The sequence below is a fragment of the Cygnus atratus genome, chromosome 7, assembly GCF_013377495.2.
Source record: "Cygnus atratus isolate AKBS03 ecotype Queensland, Australia chromosome 7, CAtr_DNAZoo_HiC_assembly, whole genome shotgun sequence".
NCBI classification, from domain to species: Eukaryota; Metazoa; Chordata; class Aves; order Anseriformes; family Anatidae; genus Cygnus; species Cygnus atratus.
Genome location: NC_066368.1, coordinates 31,822,868 through 31,843,883, shown reverse-complemented (window position 1 = coordinate 31,843,883; position 21,016 = coordinate 31,822,868). Strand labels below are relative to the sequence as shown.

Sequence of the window (21,016 nt, the reverse complement as noted above, 5' to 3'; positions counted from 1 at the left end):
TAACATTTAGCATGAGAAATGTTTATTAAATGTCATATGTTCATAAGAAGAGGGAGCTATTAGCAATTCCTTTAATGTTTCTGTGAGGCTGGTTATATTTTACAGACCCATATTGTCAAATACCTATTTGGAAATAATAGTGCAAAAATCCCTATAGTAATTTCTAAGAACCTTGTAGACTTATTCCACCCTAATAGATATTTTATGTAATTTGTTTAACCAGAAGAGGATCCCCCCTCCCCCCGCCCCGCTCCACACACTGCAGTCAAATGAAATCTTTTAAGTCTGTGACAGGACAAATAACCTAGTTCATACGTGGTTCAAAAAACTTTCCAGACCATATGTTTTGAAAGTGCTATATTTGCTTTTGGAATATGGTTTGTAGCACTTTTTCTGTTGTTTGTGTTGACAAAAATATGATTCCCCTCTCCTAAGGAGCTTTATGAGAGCTTGTCATGACATAGATGGAAGGGAGCAGTTTTTGCAATGTAGAGGTTGGCATTTTCAAAGGACTCTGCGTGACTAACCATGCCAATTGCTATTGAAATGCAGTGGAAGTGTATAATTACTTCAAGCATGTTGGAAGAGCTCAGTTTAAATTAATACAACAATACCATTCACCAACATTCCTGCGTATAAAGGCAAGCCCACCTGCAGATGCCACTGTGCAAACCTTGAGCAGTGACAAGGTATGGACAAGGATTTTATGCAGTGCAAGTCTCAGCTCTGCAGGAACCGTTACATTAATGACACGGAGAAGGATAGGAGACCGTATTGCTCTGTAGCATAATTCTCCTGATGGTTCCTCGGTTGTTACAGTGTCATAATCACCTACTAGGCAATTGTGACTGTGGGGTGAGTGTAGTCATTGTCAGAGCAAGTTGCTGCAGAAGCCCAAGAAAATACTTCAGATTGCAGAAGTAGGTCAAATAGCTGCTTTGGTGTTTTCTCTTTGTGTACTTCTTAGCACAGAAGAGAGATCCTCATATGTGAGGCTGTACTTGTAGATGGTAGTGTAAAAGAAGTGTGATATCTGGAGCCAAATGAGGAAAAAAAAAAAAAAAAAGGAACCAGAGATCGTAGGCTCCAGTAATGAACTGGAACAGAAAAGAGAAAAGAGAATTTGTTGTTTGTTTGTTTGTTTGTTTTTACAATTTTAATGCTAGTATAGATTTTTGCTAATCTATTTAAACTCTCAGAGTATCAGGGAAATATTTCTATTTATTTACTGTAGGAACATCTAGCAGAATCATCGCTTATAGCGGTTGCTATTCCTATCAGTAACCAAGTAACCACAATATATTGTTCAATGTTTACTGCAGTCTCATTAGATTGTGGGGGGATTGATCACAGAGTGGTGACATTTACTTATCATTTTCAACATATATTTAGAGGAAGCTTTGTAAATAACCTCTTCACCATGAGTCACCATACAGACAGCTTCATTTTCATTTGATGCAGTAACTAATTTTAACTGAAACAGCATTAAATTGTTAGCAAATTAGAAAATATCTTAGTTGGTTGACAAGAGACGAAACGTGTGGACACACTGTCTGGACTGTTAGAGTCCTTATATGTGTTCTGTTTTTTTGTTTGTTTGTTTGTTTTTGAGTATTAACTAAACCAGTAAATAAAAACGTGTGTAGTAGCAGTATGTGACATTTACTTGCTCTCTTCTCTCTTGGTGAATATAATAGCTCATTCAAAGAAAAATGAAGGATTGCAGTATCTGGCTGACACCTAACACTAAATATTTTGTCCTGGACCTGCTAAAATTCTTAAAGATATGCTTCAGGCATTTTCCAAGCTTGATGGAGTAATTTCAATCCATGAATTTAAAATTAAAGACATGATTGTTTGTTCTAGTGAATTTATAGCCACAGTAAATATATATATATATATATATATATATATATATATGTAATCTAGGGTTAAAAACTGTACTGATTTACAAGACTGGATATCTGCATATTGTCTACGTTATTTGATGAAAGTAAATTTGTTCATCAAAATCCAACGTTGTGCATCAAAGAAAAATAACAGTCTGTTAGCTGTAGAAATGATAATTTAAGATCTTTAAAATGACAGAGCAGGCAAGATAATCTGCTGCGAGCCTGCATTCTGCAGGAGAGGTAAGTAGTTCAGAATTCTAACGTGTCTTGAACCTGTGAATATGCAAGCATTGCTAGTATTTATTTTCAGAAGTTAGAAACAATCTTTCCACTTCGGTGGAGTAAAACACAGCCAGGAGTGTTTGTCATTCAAACAGAAAGAAACTCAACAGTTTAGTCCATTATTCAGTACCGTGTACTATTTATATAAGAACAGGTCTTGCTGTGTGTTTTTCAAGTGCACCTTTGTTATAGAATCGATGGTGGGTGGGGGGTTCTATCTGGAGGCTATGCTAACCTCTATAGAGCCATACAAATATTCAAAGCAAGTCTAGTTTGTTTTTTTTTTTCCTGCATTTTTTTAAACTAAAAAGAAATGGATAGAACGATTAACTTCTAGATCTTGTCTCAGTGTTGAGTTTTATGGACTGAGGATTTTAATTTGCTTTAAGATAAAATTAACCCTATCTGTACCCTATCATATTCAATTCAGAATATGAATATTTTATCATTGTTTACAGCAAGAATACAGCAGATTGTGAAGTTTTATATATCTTTATGGCTTCTGTTTTTAAATTATGATTTCTGTGATTTAAAATTTCACTAAAAAATGACCCAGTCCTTTAGGGGATGTGTATATGTATGATTTTCGTCACTGTCAACATGGGCAGGAAGAATTACTGATATATTCTGTAAATTTACTGTCACCCCAACTAGCATGTACTGAATAACACACCTTTTGCCAGAGAAATTCACATCAACAAAAAATTTGGTAGTCCTCTTTTTTGGAGAGGATAAATGGACGGACCAGGATTTAGTTTATTCCAAGTCCGTCTCAGGATTTAGTTTGGTCCATTTTTACATGTCATACAGATTAAGATTTGTATAATGTCTTTCAGTGAAGATGCTTTGAAAAAACAGTAGTTGAACTATCTTCGTTTTATTTCTTTGATTGGTTCCCTTGAATCGTCCCAATCATCCCCCCCTAAATATTGTGGAGGGTACCTCTGCGAAAATTAGTTGTAGAACGAAATCTCTAAAACAAACAACAAAACCCAGTCTTGTGCTTTCTAATAACTCACATTTGACATGCTGGTGCTTTTTCTTTTTGAGTCTGAAAAAAAGCTTCTGAGAACATTTGGCCCATTTGTTAAGTCTGAGCACTCCTTTTTTTAATCTAACATCCAGAGGAGGTTGTGTCTCCTCCCTGCTGAGCAGAGACAGAGCTTGTGCTATAAAGCTGTGGGCTCATGCTAAAGTGAGGCACTAGTCTGGATTCCAAAAATAATATGCTTTCATACGTGTATCTGACCAGTTATGCTTTTATCTACATTAAATACACAAGCAGGCTGAAAACTGCGTGCTGTCAAACAGCGTAAAACATAATGGATAAAGTAGTAGCAGTTTCTGTGTTTAGGTAGTATCCTCAGCTAGCTCCCTTTTGAATGAAAGGTGTTTGTTCGTTTGTTTGTTGATTTGGTTTTGTTTTTTTCCTATTTCAGACAAAGTTTGGTTGGTCTTAAACTTTGTCTTATTCCCATCAACCAAATAACCTGTTCCGAATACTTGAGCTGTCCCAAGGTAGTTTGCAGCATATTACTGTGTTGCATTTTTTATTCAAGACATAAACTACCGAGGACAATTTAGCAAATCTTATGAGTTTATTGGAACCAATGAATTACATTTACAGGGGAAAATACTTTGCACAGATATTGTAAAGCTGTCTCCTTCATGCCAAAGTCAACCTATATTTAGAACAGATTTAAATGTCTAAAATGGTATAAGGTGAATATTTTAATATTGAATATTTTTCTTCTACAAATCAGTGATATTTATATTTCTACTCATAGTGTGTGTTAGAATGCACCCGGAATAATGAAACCTTTCTTGAACTGGGAAAAAACTCCATGTTAATACAAGTAAGAAAAAGGCCCCAGCAAACCATAATCCAGACCCAAGGCTGCATGTTGCATGTGAAGCACTAGTAAATTTATCCATTAGCAGGTGCAAGTTTATCTTCTCTTGTGCTTGTTATCAAGTATTCCCAGGTGCGTATGTATTCATAAAGTATAAATTAAAATGGCTTCAATATTAGCAACAAATTCACATAATACAAGGACCATAAGGCACAGTATTTTTCCCACATCAACAACAAAATACAGAAATATTCATAAAATTAAATACAAAAGTGAATAGTCTTCCTGTCTTAGTAATATATTATTTCCTCAGAACATAACAATACCAGAAAGAAAAGAAATCACAATAACAAAAATAAAATACAGTCACATTATTTGGTTAATGACCCTATCTTGCGGAGCAGCGCCTACGCTTCAGCACATTAATAGCTCTCATATACATTTTTGTTGAACTGAGTCCTTGAAGAAACTGCATCGCCTGATGGCAAATTACTTGACACTCCGCACTCTGTCCCCAAGGAAGTGTTATGGATGCAGTTTATCACATACGCATTATGACTGAGTAGGAATATAACAGCCTTTTATTACACAGGGGCATGTCAGGGGGCAGTATTTCCATGGTTTTGTGCTTGGTTCAGCCTTTGGCCAGCACTACAGCTTGGTTTCTGCCTCTATTGCCCCACGGTGTGCACATCTTTCACAAATACCTGCTGGAGGGTCTTGCCATCATCAAGAGAGGAAAAGCACAATTCTGAGGAGGATGGCCCTTGTGAAAGCATTTATGTTCACCAGAACAGGGCAAGTGAGAGCAGCCAAGGGCAGCCGGATGATGCCCATAACCTGCTCCCCACCCCTCCTGTCCCGGCCACTGCTAGGTGCAGGGGAGGAGGAGCAGCCCTGGGCGCGCTGGTTGCTCACCACGCTGCACTTCTAGTGGGGAGCTTTCAGGGCCCTCCTACCCCTGCCAGAGCCCTGTCACTTCTCTGCTGGAGGTGGCGCCCTGTCTGTGGAATAAAGGCTTTATTCCCAGAGCGTTAGCACCCGATTCTGCCATCTGAGAAAGCGGGTATAGTTTTTGGAGGTGGCCTTTCAAAGGAGCCAACTCAGACAAGGATTCTGATAAGGGGAGAGGTGGCAGCAGTCATTTTCTCTCCTTTTCTGTTTTTGTTGTTGTTTTTTTTTTTTCTTTCTGGATTTTTGTTTTTTCTCTGTCTAGTGGAGGAAACATCATAGAATGATACAAACATTACTCTAAGAGCCAAACAATGGGGGAAGTTACTTTAATGACTGCTGATATTTCTTCTTTTGCATTTTGTTACTTTGCATCCTCAACTCTGTGTGTTGGACATTGGGAAGCACCATTGCTGTAGGAGCCATGTTTATACTAAGGAATTAAGTTTTAAAGTTAGGTGTTTGTTAACTTGTGAGTACAGCTGAATTTCTGCAGTGAGAGAAAAGGGGATGGAAGGCTGTGTCTACATTCAGATTCTTAAGAGGTTATTTCTTTTATTTTTTTTTCCTTCTGAAGTCCTTGAGCCAAAGTAGTGCTGCCATGCCATTGCTGTATGTGGGATCAGAGCATCTGTCTTGTTTTAAAATGAAGTCTTGACATACTTAAACCAGGGAACAAGGGGAAGAAAGTGATGAGTTGTGTTACAATCTCTTTGCAGTTTAAAAACAAAACCAAACAAAAATATGGATTTACAGATGCATTTGGGCAGCACTTGCACACTATCCAGTGGTCTGGAAGGTGTGTTTGAAACAGGGTCTCACTGTCACCCATGGCATTTTGCAATTCACAGCCAGTGGGACGCCCGTGATCCCCAGACATGCTTCCTGGGTGATCTCCTGGTCATGACTCTGGGCATGGTGACTCTTCCCCAAACCTGCGGGTGACTGCAGAGGTTGGCTTCCAAGCCTGGGCTCCGTTTCTGTCATGCAGGGGAAGAGGGCTGTGCAAGCACCTGTGCGCTCTGAATGTCGCAATGCACCAAATCCACGGGGATTATTAATGGGGTGTTTTCTGTTTCCAGGTGTCTGCTTGCAGAGCTTGTAGAACAGTTCTTGGTGATACAAATTGGCAGCTTAGATATTTTACTGTAAGGGTTTATCCCATTAGACATCCTTTCATCATAATCTTTGTAAATCAGCTTTATCAGCGATATATACTATGTTGGTTGCTGAAGTTGCTTTCCAGGCACGTGAGAGATTTAAAATAAATAACCTGACAAATTTCCGCCCTCTTCAATTGAACCTTCCAGATGTTGTTAAGGAACCCTCCAGTTTTTAAAGGAAGGGTGTATTTTATATGTGCTTTTTGAGCAAGTAGTTTTTAACTGTGTTGGTGAACTGAACGAAGGAGAGTGCAGGCCATGCATGGGAAGCTCTGCTATTTAGAGAACATGCATAGCCCGGTCAGGAGAATTTTATCAGCTCTTCTACATAGCCTTAAAAAGATGATACAGCTTGATCTTCATGTGTGAATATCCTTAGCTCCTTGGAGACCTGATTACAGTGTTTTGATCTCCATTATCGTTTTTTAAAGCAAGCAGTTGGTGGCTACATCTTCATCTAGTTTACAGAAAGTTGCAAGGTGTGAATTGCAGGCAGATAATATTTGTGGATTTTGTAGGTACAGAAAAATTGAGGAAAAAAAGCAAGATACAACCTCTGTGAATATATTACGTTAAATGCACCTTTGATATTTCTGATCTTATGCTCTTCTAAGAATTAAATCCCAGTGCCAATTGTGCCAGGGATGTTTGGATGTGAATGCATGAATATAGATCAGATTTGCAATGTATGGCTTTAATTTTGTGTGAAGTGATATGCTTAAAATTCATATATGTATGGCTGTAATTTAACATTAACATTATATACATGTAATGCAAAAGTAAAATATGTCAGTTCTAGCATAGACAAAAATTGTGGTTTGCACCCTTTCAGAAAGTTTGGTCTTCCACAATTTCAATTTGTATTTGAAGCTACTCCTTACACACCCAGTTTCAGTCAGCTATAATTTTTTCCTTTGCCCTGTCCCTGAAGGATGGAGAGTTTATTATTCTTTAATTGCATGTCAACTTAAACATACTTCCTATCAAGTTAAAAATGGTAAAGGCTTTATATAAATTGATATCTACTTTGCACTAAAACTTCTTTCTGTAACAGCATCACACCACGATTCACTACCACCACTAGTCATGTAAAAAAGGGGCCTTGAAGTGGTTTGAGCTCATTATGGTAGATTCAGTCCATATGACTGAAAAAAAAAAAGAAGTTTTTGATTGTTCTGATTTCCTTGAAATTATTGCTCCATATCAATCAGATGGCTAAATATGCAACATGCCTGCTATTTCCTGAAGTCAGGCTTTCTGTTATGGAACAGACCACAGTTGTGCAATCACATTGTGTGGGAGCATGGCCACTGTAATGAGCTGCGAAACTCAGTAAAAACCTTTCATTTCTCAGTCTAGGTTTTGATCCCTGAAAGAGAACTGAAAGCAAAAACTTTAATTAATGATACTGAGAGAGGATTTTAAGGAGGAAGAGAGGATGAATTCCTATAGGTAACTGGCTTGAGGCAGTTCAGTCAATGTAAGTATAATGAGTGCAGGTGTTCACGTCCTACCCCAAATACACTTACTTTATGTGGCAACACTTTAAAGTTCTGGCTTACAGTTGCCCCTGTGAGGACAGAGCTCCGGTTTTCTTTCAAACCAGTCCTTATACAGTGTGTCCCTGACCCTGTACTGAGTTCTGCAGCATCTATCATAAAATACTGAATGCTACAAATGATGATAAAGATTGTATTTACTTTTTAGCCTATTTCTTACATTTCCATCTCTTCTTTTTTCTTTTACATGCTTTCTTGCGTACAGCAGACCATTTAGGAATCGAATTCATGGGTAAGTTTTCCCTTCTCTTTTTTCACTGTCTAACGTGTATCTTCGTGCCTCATCCCAAGGGACGTAGAAGTTAATGGGAAGACTCCCATGAACTTCATCAGTGGATTTTGGATTGGGCTTTGAGAACAGCTCCTGTTATATTTAATGATTAAATATGAAATTATATCAAGATCTATTTTTTCTCTTGTCCACTCTTGTTTATAGTGAGCTATAAACTTCATGGTGATGTTTTTTTTGTATTTTATTGTTGTTTAATGAAACATATTGTAGAAATTATATGGATGTATCATGACATTTTATGTGAGATTTTAGAAAGAAGTTAGAGCCTAACTTATGTAAAGGAAAGTAAATTTTAAAATAGGGAACGTTTTTGTTTGTTTTCAGAATTGGGTATTGACTGCAGTGTTAATGTGTAACTAGGTTTAATGTGAACCATTTAATTAGCATTTAACAAGTTGCAGGGATTCTTTTAAGAAAAACGACAAATAATTTAACTTCAGCTTAGGAAAAAGCTTAAGTCGGAGTGAATAACTGATCAGAAGAATTCCTTTTTATATTTTTGGAAAAGAAAAGGTGATGTTCTATTGAATCCATTGCTGCCTTGTAATGTATTCGTAGGCCAAGGGACTGATAGACTTAACAGGTCATTGCTTCACCTCTTAGCTGGGGATCTGCAGAGAGCACGGGTGGGTTATTCTCTCTAGGAAGCTCAAGTTTGTCCTTAGTAGAGTTAGTGAACTGGTGCATCATTTGTGTAAAAAAAACAGCTTGCATAAACCATTGCATATGACTGAAGACACTGTAATAAAAAGCTTGTGAACTTGTATGAATGTCATAAAAAAAATACCTTTAATGCATCTTTTCTGTGTGTTGAGTTTTGCCCTTTTTTTTCAGATTTTAAAAGTAAAAATATGAGAGCCTAATGACTTTAAGTGATATGGGGTTTCTTTTGACAAGTCAAGTATAAGTTGTCATTATAACAACATGGTGATGAGTATTAACTGTGTAGCTGACTTAGCAAGCAGATAGCCAGCAGGCAGAGGGATTTTTTCCTAATGCTTTTGGACTTTTGCGGCATACCTAGAGACCTGTCTCCAGGTTCCGACCCCCTAGGTAAGGACAGAGATTTACAGTCTGAATTGAGTCCAGTGGATGCTGACCAAGATGGCCAGGGAGCTCAAGACATGCAACGGAGATGCAAAGTGCACTAGTTTCATAGAGAAGGACAAGGTGGAATCTCCGTGCCATCTAAAACTATGTGATGGCTACTTACAGAGAAGACAGAATTGGACTCTCTGTGGAAGTGAGGGAGGTGGTGGGCACAAACAGCATCAAGAAAAAAAGTTCTAATTACTTATTATGAAAGAATGTCTTCAAAATGAGAGTGGTCAAACATTGGAACAGTTTCCCCAGAGAGACTGTGGAGCTTCCATTGCTGGAGATTTTTAAGGCTCAGCTGGAGAGGCCCCTGAGCCACCCTGACGGCACCACAAGGTGGGCTCTGCTTTGAGCAGCTGTTTGGGCAGGATGCCCTCCAGTGATCCCTTTCAGCCTGCATTATGCTGTGATTCTGTGAGCTCTGTAAGTTTGGTGTTTCACTTCACTTTATAGGAAGCTTTAAAAGTACTGGTGGAATTAATGCAAGTGTTTTCATAGACTTTGTTGACAAGCAAAATTTTTTACGTGGAAGATTCTGCATATATTATAATTTCACTGCTTAACTGAAATTGTAAGCAGCAATCTTGAGGCATATGAATTGAAAGATAAGCATATACATAAAAGAAAGAGGATAAGGAACGTATACAGGATTCAAAGAGTAAGCTTTTCCACAGGAAGCAGGAAAGCATTCTGTAGGAGGCAAAGCTGAAGCATGTTATCTTTATTTTGAACATTTTAGTTTCTTTTCTTTGTTTTTGTATTGTTTTGTTTTGTTTGTTTTTAAGACATCTCTTTTAAGACTTGAAATAAAGCCAATCCCTGTAGTCTTGGCTCAGAGTAGTCTTCTCATGTAAGTAGCTTTCTGATTGTCTTATTTAATATTGGAACAGATCCTGATTGTATAGAAATTAATGAAATTTTGTGTCTCTAGCTTGGAAGTATTATGACAGAAGTCTAAGATGAGGCCTGAGGTGTTTTATGGTGGGCTAGAAAAAAGCAAGATCCAGAACTGCACATGAAAGTGAAATGCTTGTGCTTCTTAAGGCTGTCTCCTTTTTTTTTTTTTTTTTTTTTTTTTTTTTTTTTAAAAAGAACTACTTAGGAAGTGTAAGCAAATATGGAATCATTACTGTACACAAAGCAAAATATACAAATCCCCACTCTGTATACAGAGACATGAGGTGACGATCATCGTGTTATGGCCACCAATGCAAAGCCTTTCCCATCAATTTACTTCTGTACTGTAAAAAATAATCACAATTACTGGGACAAAGATTTTTCAATTATGAAAAACAGCAATGTATGGGTGATGCAAAGCTTAGCCTTGATTGCATGTGATCCAGGACATGCTTTCTAGTGTTTTGTTTGTGTTTATGTGTTCAGTTGCTTTAGGGATTCCATTTCTGTCATTGTCTTCTGGGAATTTTGCTTTTGAAGTTTCCCTGTTCTTTGAGGAAAATAGTGTAATCATTGCATTTGCAGAGTATTTTCACTTTCAAAATAGAATTGAATTTCACTTTGTTTTGGCTGACTGATAATGAGGGAATGGAAGATACCGCTGCACTCTCTTGGAAACATTTTGTAATTAGGTGAAGGGAAACAATAATTATGAACACTATATGAAAAGTTAAAATTTGGATCCCCGCCCTGCTTTTCAAAATTATTTTCACCACTTTTTCACAAACTTGTTCTAAGAGAAAAGCCACATAAGCCTGGATTGCTGGGGAAGGCTGGGCTCTCCACAGTCAGTAAAGCTAAAAGCTCATTTAGATAACATCCATCCCTGGAGATGCCCCAGTGGAGCAGATGAATGGTCCATCCATTTAGCATCCATTTTCTAAGGAAAGGAGATGAGCCATTTTTTGCCAGACACTCAAGAATCCAGAGTTGTTGGAGTATAGCCACCTGCCTAGTTCTTTTACTCTCCTTATAGGGATCTGCCATCCATGAATTCATGTGTCCTTTTGAAATGACTAGTACTTCCACCACAAGCTCCAGCAGCTGCCAGTTGCAGAGGTTCTCACTGGCAGGCTATGTACTTTGCTGTCCCATTACCTGCCAAAACCCACCTCCAGCCAGAACCTTTGACTGATCCTTAGTTCTCTCTCACGTACAGCATTTTTTGAACATGAGTTATACATTCAGTTTATCTGCCACACTGTCTGTTTTGTTATCCTCGACCATGTCCTCGACCCTATGCCCCCTTTTGGATATTATTTGGTTTATGTTCTGTATGCTGTTGTATGTGCCCAAACGTGAATACCTGGTACTTTAATATCATTGCTGGCCTTGGTTTGGAGTGTCTGTTTCTTCATATGAATAGCAGAGATAAATGCACTCGTATTAATGTGGAATATCAGTTTTGAAATGTTGCAAATATAACAACAAATGTATGCTTCTGATGTATGCTTCTGACATACGCTCATGCAGCTTCTGTTGAAAAAATGAAAGTATGTGTTCAAGGGACACTGTCCTCTCAAAAACATACATTTAAGTATTGTAATCAGGGTGGCTGAGCTTCATGAAATTTCTGATATGGAAATGCTCTACATTGCCTAGTACCTCAAAGGAAATAATAAATAAATAAATTAAATAAATAAATAAATAAATAAATAGGTCTTGTTTGGTACTCACTTGTGAGAACTAGATTCAGCTCCCACCTCAGATGCAATCTTCTGGAAAGGCTTTGGGCAATATATTTCAAGCTCTCTGTGCCTTAGTTTCTCATTTACTGTCTTTTTTGTCAAGCTTTCTACATTTAGATTTCTCAGTTCCCTGGGGACTGAATCTCTTTTGGTAGTGCATAACACACAGTTTTCTTCCTTGCGAGAGGGTGCAAAGTTCACCTCCTCCTCGCTGCTGCTCCCTGGTTCCTCCTAGGAGCATGCTACAGTGCACTGGGGACCGGCCTTGCCTCAGCATGCAGGGCACCTGGTCTGGATTGGTGCACGTTTCTGTGGGTTTCCCAAAATGTCTCACCAGCGATGATGCTTGCAATGTCATTTAAATTTCTAGCACTTAGGTAAGTAAATATTATCATGATGTTCCTATAAACAGGCTGGAAATCTATGTGTATTAACAGTTTTGTGTCAATTGAAAGCAGGCTGGCTGTTGCTAGTGCTCGTTTTAGGCAGAGGGTTTGTAATAAATGAGGGAGTTTGAAAGAAGTATTGAATGAGAGAACTAAGTGATGTATTGTTAGCTCTAGATAGCGTGGGGTAGAGTATGTACAGATTGCAATCAGTCTTCTTGACTTTCAGAACTGAATGTTCGTTTGGTTAGTTGGAAATGTTGGTGATGAAGCCAAAAATCTCTGATAGCCAATACAGCTGATCCGGTTACTTTGGTGAGATGGGTAGCGGTTGGTAGCTGGGTTGTGGAGACTGACCTCATGTGTGCATGTCCCAGCTGCAGAGTAAAATCTTTGCTTTAACTAATGCACAAAAGAGATGCAGAAGCCTGAGGGTGATCTTTACAAACAAGCATTCTTGGTAAAGAGTCAGTCGGTACCCAAGACAAGGAGTTGTCGGTTTTACTCATTTCTTACAGCAAGAATGAGCAGAGTTAGGACATTCTAAGGGATGAAGTGTGAAGGTGAGTGAGTTTTGGAATAACCTGCTAAATGATACATGAACAAACACGACTGTTACAGCAATTCATCCGCAACACCTAATCTGATGATCCAGAATCTTTATCTTTTGTTCTGTAACAGTAATGTGTGATGGATACAGATGAAAATAAAATGTCACAGGCAAGTGCAACAGGCAGGCAACTACAGTTTTAATGGAAATACGTTGCCATATCAAATAGTCCTTTCCCTTAGGCTGCTTAACAGTTAAACTAATGTCAGTGGTATAAATAATTATGAAGTGTTAACCTGAATCTCCTATGCATGGATTGCAAAATTAATATAGCAGTTGCTAAAATTAGTTGTCAAGTTTAACTCTGGTATTTAGGCCTTACTCAGGAAATAAATATTCCTCCTTAAAACTGATTTTCTTTTTTGGAAAAATCAGAAGAAACTTCACCAAAGTCAATGGAGTAACAATGGTGTGGTACCCTTACAGGTGGGGAATCATTATATAACATTTATTTGAGCAGAGCTATAAAGAACTCAGGAATGGAATGCTATGAAAATTATTCTTAGTATATCACCTTATGATGATGGAGTGAAAGGTGTTTGCTTTTTGTATTCTGAGCAGTTGTTAATATTGGAGAAGAAGGTGCCTTCTTTGTTTTCACTGTGCTAATTCTCACTGTTTCCTCATTGTGATAAGATGGTTGTAAACCTAAGACTCTGGGAACACATAATAAATCAACTCCGTGAGCTTTTGTCATGTACACTGACAGATGCATTTTGATTTTTCCCAACGACAAAAGTTGCTTTTGCTGATAGTCAGTATGAGCAAGACTGTAAAAAATTAGTATTTATTCTGTTTGAGAAGAAACATAAAGGTAAAGTTCATTGGTTTCTGCACAGTTCACAAAATGTGCAGCTGGTGAACCGTCCTTTGAAACCCAATGTCTTGTAGCAGCAAACAGACAATGAAAATAAATGCCAGTGGATGGTTCTAGCCATAGTTGTCATTTAGCAACTCTCATCTGTTAAAAAATCCTCTTACACTTCCATCTTCAGTGGAAAAGAGGATGAATGCTTGTTTGCATGAGCAAAGAATATATTTGCTCTAAAGGACGTGTTTAAACAAATAAAGTTCAGCTTTCCCTGTATTCCTTTTTTTTTCTTTTTTAAGTATTAAGTAGGTAGATCTTTTTATGGTAATATGTGGCACTGGCTGTTTCATGCTTCTGTTTACATAAAATCTATTATTAGATATTCTGGTCACAATCAACACGTCTATTTAGTAATGATATTGTTCTTAATCATAAGCACTTAAAATATTTCATCATATCCCCATACACCTTTAATAAATTCGTGAAGAACTAAGAGAGGATGTCCAGATAATGTCAGTTGTTGTCATTGCTCCGTTAATCCCTTTGTTTTTAATACTGCCCAAATTTTTCATTACCTTTTTCCAAATTTAGCAAGGACTTTGTCCCTGGGACCTTTGTCTTTCTTTTGCTTTGTGAAATACCTTTACCTGTGAAATACCTCACTTTTAAGAATGCTGCAAAAAAACATTAGTATTCTGAGGCACTAAATCACTTTGGATCTGCAGAACTTTGCACGGGATTCTTTTAGCGGATAAGAGCAGTCATTTATTCAGCTCTAGAGAAAAGAGACACATGCACCAGAAGAGAGAGTTTTATAGAAACAGCTGATGTCCTTGTGCTACAAGAGTAATGGATAAAGCAGAGGTTCCTCAGAGGCTGGAGAAAGCTCTGCTATCACCTTGGTTCACCACTACCTTCTGTACTTTTCTCTGTATGTCATTTTTCCAATTTGTCTACGTTTTCTGTATTGGCAGTGGGTTGGATTGGATTAACTTGCATTATTTTTAGAAAGCGAGATTAACTGAGATTTAGCATATGGTTAATTTATGTGTGCTGTAGTAGCCTGTAACACTTCATGACCCCCTATCAAAATAGTCATTTTGTGAACTATATGGATAAAATAACATCAAGGTATGTAACTTCTTCTGCTTTCACCTAACAGTATCTATTATTTACTTGTGGTGAAATACATGGAAACGCAATTGTGTATATATATATTTATTGATAACACAGTATATTGACAAGTTTAGGAAACTAGAATCAGTCAGGGTTTCTCTGCTTGGCTGGGCTGGGAGGAGGTGTTAGTTGTGTTAAGCAGAGTATAACTGTAAATTGGGTGTGTGTCATCAGCAATGCTACGTATAGCCATTAGTCTGTCACTTCTCATGCGAGTGTGTATGGTGTATCATTATGTGCTGATCAGAGAGAAATTAGTAAGTTCAGTGTTATCTGTGGACTAGAAAACAGAATTTGCAAAGCCCTACAAAATGGATATTTTATACAAGCTCTCAGGTAAGCTGCCATGGAATTCCTAGTGCCAGCTACAAACCTCTTCTGCATGGGGCTGGTTTAAGAACAACTGCAATGTGTTGTCACCTTGGAAAGAAGGGACATGTGCTTCGAGGCTGGATTTCAACTGGGGACACAGCATCTAATCTGCATGAAGAGGTTTTTGCTGTATCATGTGGTTATATATACAAATTATGCATACATTCTGGTTTGGGATCAGGAATGTACCTGAGGTCGCTGCATGGCTACTGTGTCTGAAAGGTTAACTCTTTTCATCATGAAATACAGATAATTGGATGGCACCAACTGAACAGACAGCTGTGTTTTTAAATGACCTTATACCCAGTCAACATTATAAGCTGTGTTTGAACATGGTATTTAGGTAAATGCTTCATTTAGCTCGAGGAGCTGTTAAAACAGGCATCACAAGGGTATGTTAACGTAATCAGATGACTTGCAATGTTGAGATTTTACTCTTGGCCTTGCTTGGGCTGTGATAGTTTAACCAGGTGAAAAAATATGTAGACAGTGATTTGTATGTATTGTGTGGTGTCAAAATGAGACTAGCACACAAAGGCGAGACCTGCACATCCAAGGTGATGGTGGACACAGCTGCCAGAAGCTGTGATACAAAGCCAGTGAGGTTTTGTGTTTCCAGTTGAGCAAGGACCTGGGAGGAGGCTTCAAAGTAATAAGTGCAACATGTACATGAAGAGACATGAGAACTTGGAGTCTGCTGTTAGGCTACTAGGGTGTGGGGTTTTTTTAGTAGTTGGTTACTGTGTACTGAAGTTATCTTGCTACAGGAGAAGAGGCTCCAAATGCCAGTGCTGTACCATGTTTATGCAGCCATGGTGAATTGGTGTTACTTTGTCCTTTTTCTGCTTTGAGGTGTCATGTAGATGTCAACTCTCATCCACAAAACGATGCAAGGATTTGGAAAGCAGAAGGTAAATATCACACTAAATGTTCCATGGCAGTGGTGCACTTATAATGAATGTTACAGTTGTATAGAAAAATTGATGTTTCTGACAGTGAACTAAATTTTTCTATGTCCTCTGTGCCTAGAAGGAGTAGAGAGAGTGTCCTGCCACTAGTTGCTGGGAGCAGAGGAGAAGGGTAAGCAGTGTGGAAAAATTGAGAGTGCACTCTGTAGAGCACTAAATTATTTTTTCATGTACTCCCTTTTCTTTTCTTTTGCAGGAGCTGTACGATATTGGCATGTGAAGAAACACAAAGTCATTATTCCAACTCCAGCTGATTGTTTTTAATAAAGTTACTTTCACAACAATTGAAAATTGTCTCATGTTCCCATTTTCCATCCTCATCAACATCAGTTTATCTCCATTTCAAAACTAACATGTCTATGCTGAAAATTGTTGTTTGTCCAGTTACCCAGGGTATCACTATTTGCGTATGTATTGTTCTTGTGTGCTTGATTCTTAACAAAAGTTTTATTAATCGCAGAGTTGCCAACTGTTGCACGCAGATGACAGACAAGGTTTTTTGTTTACCAGTGCAGACTTTGGACCTTTGGATGGTAAAAATGATCACAATGAGGTATTTTGATTTATGGATTCAGAATTTTCAGTATAATTTGGATCGTGTCCATGTGGTTAGTCACTGTGGTTATACTTATGAATAATTCTCAAATTAATATGATCGTTTTTATTTTCATGATAAGTGAATTATGTACTGCTTCATGCCTATATTATCGAGTAAACTCTATTGTCTTTAGTAGTATAATATTACTCTATGGTTATTCTTTCAGGTCCTTTGGTAATTTTGCATTTCACATTCAAATACAAAGGAAGATCAAAGTGGAAATACAAAATAATAGCCTGGTAATGGAGGGGCACAACAGGTGACAGTATTGAAGTTCTCAGAAGAATTAACAGAGATAATTTAGGGTCTTCAATATTTGACAGTGAAACTTAAAAAATAAAATAAAATACTCAAAATAGCAGATGGAGAAGAGCTAGACAGAATTAATAAGACTAACTCATTTGTAGAGAAGATGATAGTGAGAGAAGTTTCTTTGCAATTAAGAGCATTAATACTTCTATTAGTAATTTCCCACATGGTGCTATTAATGGCTGTGAGTGTAAGTTGTTTCCTTCTGTCATTGGAGTAATGACTTTAGTCTCAAAAAGTACAAGCTTTTAAGCGTCTAAAGGAGCACACAGTGAAGCCCACTGCGGACCTTCGATGCTGCCTGCCTAAGCCTGGTCTCTTCTGTTCAGTGCCCAGTGAGGTACGCTCACAGCACTCCTGCGTTTGGCTCTATTGGATGTGGCATGGGAAAAGCACCAAGTTGTTCAATGCTGTAAAGACTTACATATCTCTATGCAAGCCAAGTTTAACTCTAAATAGTTGTATGTGCTGCAGTGCTAGAATTTATTAAATTAATAACCTGCCTCAGTGAGAACAGCATTGTGATTGCAGGTACTGTTGTTGCATGACATTTTTTATACTCCTGTACTTTGGGCAGTGCAATTAAGACATAAACAAGAAAATATCCACAGTTAACTCAGTTCATTTGATGAATGATGAAGAGAAAAGAATCACCAAAACAAGCTTTTTATTTGTGTCACTTTTTCTTGTAAATCTCTGCGGTGTGATTTAAATTCTTTCTCAAACAATGGTGGAGTCTTTTACCAAGGTAAGGTAGTACCAGAGCATCTCATTCTTCCAGTTAGTAGTGAATCTTGTCTTGAAATAAGAAGGCTGGCCATTAGTGGGAAAAGGTAAGTGAATATAGAAATCTTGTAGAAGCAAATCAAGCCATTTAATATTAAATTACTTGGAGAGACTTAAGATGAGTACATCTACTGTTTGTGAGCTGGATACAAACAGTAGATGTACTCATCTTAAATTGTGCTTTTTTAAAGCTGAGATAGCTTTCATGTTTTCTTGGGATTACATATTTTAAGCTACATGTTCTAAATGTCACACTCACTATTTTGCCCCAATAGAACTAGATTTTCTCATTAAAACATCAATGGAAATATGTATATTTTATAACTTATTGATGGATTGCCGAATGCTAGTGAGTTGTGAGAACTGTGCTGGAAGGGCAATAACTTATTTCTCAATATTGGGCCAAAGTTTCTTAATTCACTGGTAATTGGTGTGGCTAGGAGACATCTGAAAGACAATGAAAATGCAATCTGTGTTATTGGTGCTGCTTTATTCAGCTTTTACAACAGGTGTTGTTCTGCTAGAGGAGTGAGTAATGTATGCTGTTGGCTTGCTTTTTTGAGTGTTTTGTGATTTTTTTCTATATCTTTTAGAACTCGGTAGTATTCATGTATCAGCTATTTTTATCGTTTCATTGCCTGAATACCTTTATGGATCGGATTTAGCATCTGTAGGCCATGAATCAGTTCAGTAATCATCCAGTTCAGTCTGCTCATTCGTGTGCAGTGAGGATCTAATAGTTCTTGTGCAAAGAAAATTCAGAATCGCCTTTAAGTTTGCAGCTGTAATTCTTATTGTGACAAACTGCTTCGAGAATTTAGGATTGAAGTATGCTCTAGATATGTTGCTGCATGTCTCACCTGTGTCCCTGGATTCTTTTAGTGCTAGTTTTTTATCTCAACCATGCTGCATAAATGGGGACATATTCAGTTCCTTTTTAGCTACTGTGAAGAAAGTGGTGGGGAAGCAGTTCACTTTTTAAGAAGCCTATTCTATGCCTCTTCACCCACCAAAATATACCCAGTTTCTCAATTCTTTTATAAATAGAAAGCTTCTGTTTCAATTTGTAGTTTTTTCTCTCAATAAACAATGCTAATAAAAAATTATAAAAATTACCAATATATGGTTCACTTGCCTTGGAATTATCTTCTCATAAATACATCCCATGATTTCACATCACTGTTTTCTCTCATTGTCTACTGCTTATTCTTCATAGTATCAAGGTGTGTACTATCAATCATTTCAGTTATCCTTTTGTCACCTTTATTGCTTGCTCAGTCTCTTTGATATCTTCATCTTACACTTCGTTCTTTTGCTCTTGGTGCTTTAAAAAATATTGATGCTTCTGTTGATAGCACAGCCGTGCTTGCAAGGTCTTCTGCTGTTCAAAGGAGTCTGTCCCTTGCTATTATTACTCCTGTGTCACTGCTCTTAAGAGAGTTGCTTTTTGCCTATTTACTTCCTTTGTGATTTCCTTTTATTTTTCATTGTTTGGCACACCTCTGTCTGCAGCCATCTCTTATTTCCTGATTATTTTGATATTGCTATTACTTTTGCTGTTGATGCTATCCTTTTTTTTTCCCTTACCAATAGTCTGTATTGTTAAATTTTCTGAATAATTCATAAGTCCACATATTAACACCTACATCTGTTATTCAGAACTTCTTGTTTTATTTCTTTTATGCTAGAGCTTAAAACCTTTTTTGTAATTAAGTTTTTTCAGAGTTCTTTTTGCAAATCTCATGTTCATCTCCAAGATGCCAACTATCTTTTGGTTATTTGCAGTGCAATGAGCTACATACTTCTTAAAATAATTTATAGTATTCCTGCCCACTTTGCTATCTTTTTTTATGTATTAATCTCCCTGTTTAATGTTTGAAGTGCTTCCTCTGAGTTAGATAATTTATAGCATAAATTTCTTTTTCCCTAATCCTTAATTTTTATTTTTATTTTTTGCTTTATACCACCTGTTTTGCTCCCTCTTGTACCTTTCATTTTCTGTTCCCTGATTGTCTGAAGTTGCTGTCCTTCAAAGCATAGTTGTTGTGCCTGAGAGTTTTCTTCTTCACTTAGAAAGTATTTGCAGAAAGCAAGTCACGGAAACACTGAATAATTGAGATTGGAAGGGACCTCAGAAGGTCTCTAGTCCAACCTGCTGTTCAAAGCAGCAGGGTCAGCTCAGGTGCCATGAGGATGCTGAGGGCTTGATCCAGCTGAGTCTTTAAAAACTGGGGACTGCACTTCTCTAGGCGACCTGTTCCAATGCCTCACTGTCATAATGGCAAAAGAAAGTTTCCTTATATCTAGTTAAAACTTCTCACTTTAATTTATTATTCATGTAAAAATATTCTGGAATTATGGTTTTCTTTAGTTTGGACTATTTTTTACTATTTGATATATTTTGGATATTGTTAAGTAATTGCTTATTGATACTCAGTTCTACGCTATTTTCACTGTTGTGCTTTGGGTAGGTAAAAATGTTTTCAATCTTAATTTTGATAATCCTTTTCTTGCCCAGCCAATAACTCATCATCATTCATTTCTGTAAATTTATTACCAGAAAAATTACGTGATATAATACAGTTCTAAAATAAAGCTCACTCTGTGACTTTGCAGTTATCCAGACCTAGAGTATAATATTTTATCAGATGTATGCAAAAGTGGATTCTAAAATTAATGAGCTGTATAGTATGTTTTATTCTAAAAAATTTTAAATTTATAGTTTTATTCTAAATCATCATAACAGAAAAGCTAGGAAGTTATTCTAGTTTTGACATCTTTGCTCATGTAGTATGATCAAAGTTGCGCTTATTGTTATCTAGAGAATCTCTACTATTACCCAATGTCACATTAAATTCTGTACTTAGGCAAGAATTTAAAGAATTAACTGGAAGTTAATAAAATAATATTGTTGAGTTTTCTAATGATCACAAAAACAAGCAAAAGTAGTTTAACAGTCTTGACAGCCAGTTTACAGAACTATGATATATAATCTGCTGTGATTCCTGATAGGACTGTTTAACAGAATTCAGGCATAGAAGTACCAGGAAGAGTAGGGTTCAACACTTTATCCATGTACTTTAAAGGTGTTTTGGGTCTAAAACAAGATTGAAAACTCTTCATTTGAAATGGCTTCACCATTGCAGTCTCATCTTCTAAGAGTCTCAGTAAAAGATTTATAAACTTTAGAGCATACCATCAAAATAGGCTTGAAAAGGTAGGCCTTGCTTTAAGCTAACACACACTCTATTCCTTAAGTGCTTTT

General features: G+C 37.2%; 1 protein-coding gene across 1 annotated transcript in view; it reads left to right on the top strand.

The window, feature by feature from the left end:
* The window catches only part of NRG3 (neuregulin 3), a 401,196-nt gene that overhangs the window by 326,020 nt on the left and 54,160 nt on the right, over nt 1-21,016 (top strand). The window contains exon 4 of the mRNA XM_035539071.1: nt 7,906-7,932. Within this exon, the coding sequence (XP_035394964.1) occupies nt 7,906-7,932 (27 nt within the window). The remainder of the gene's footprint in view (nt 1-7,905; nt 7,933-21,016) is intronic.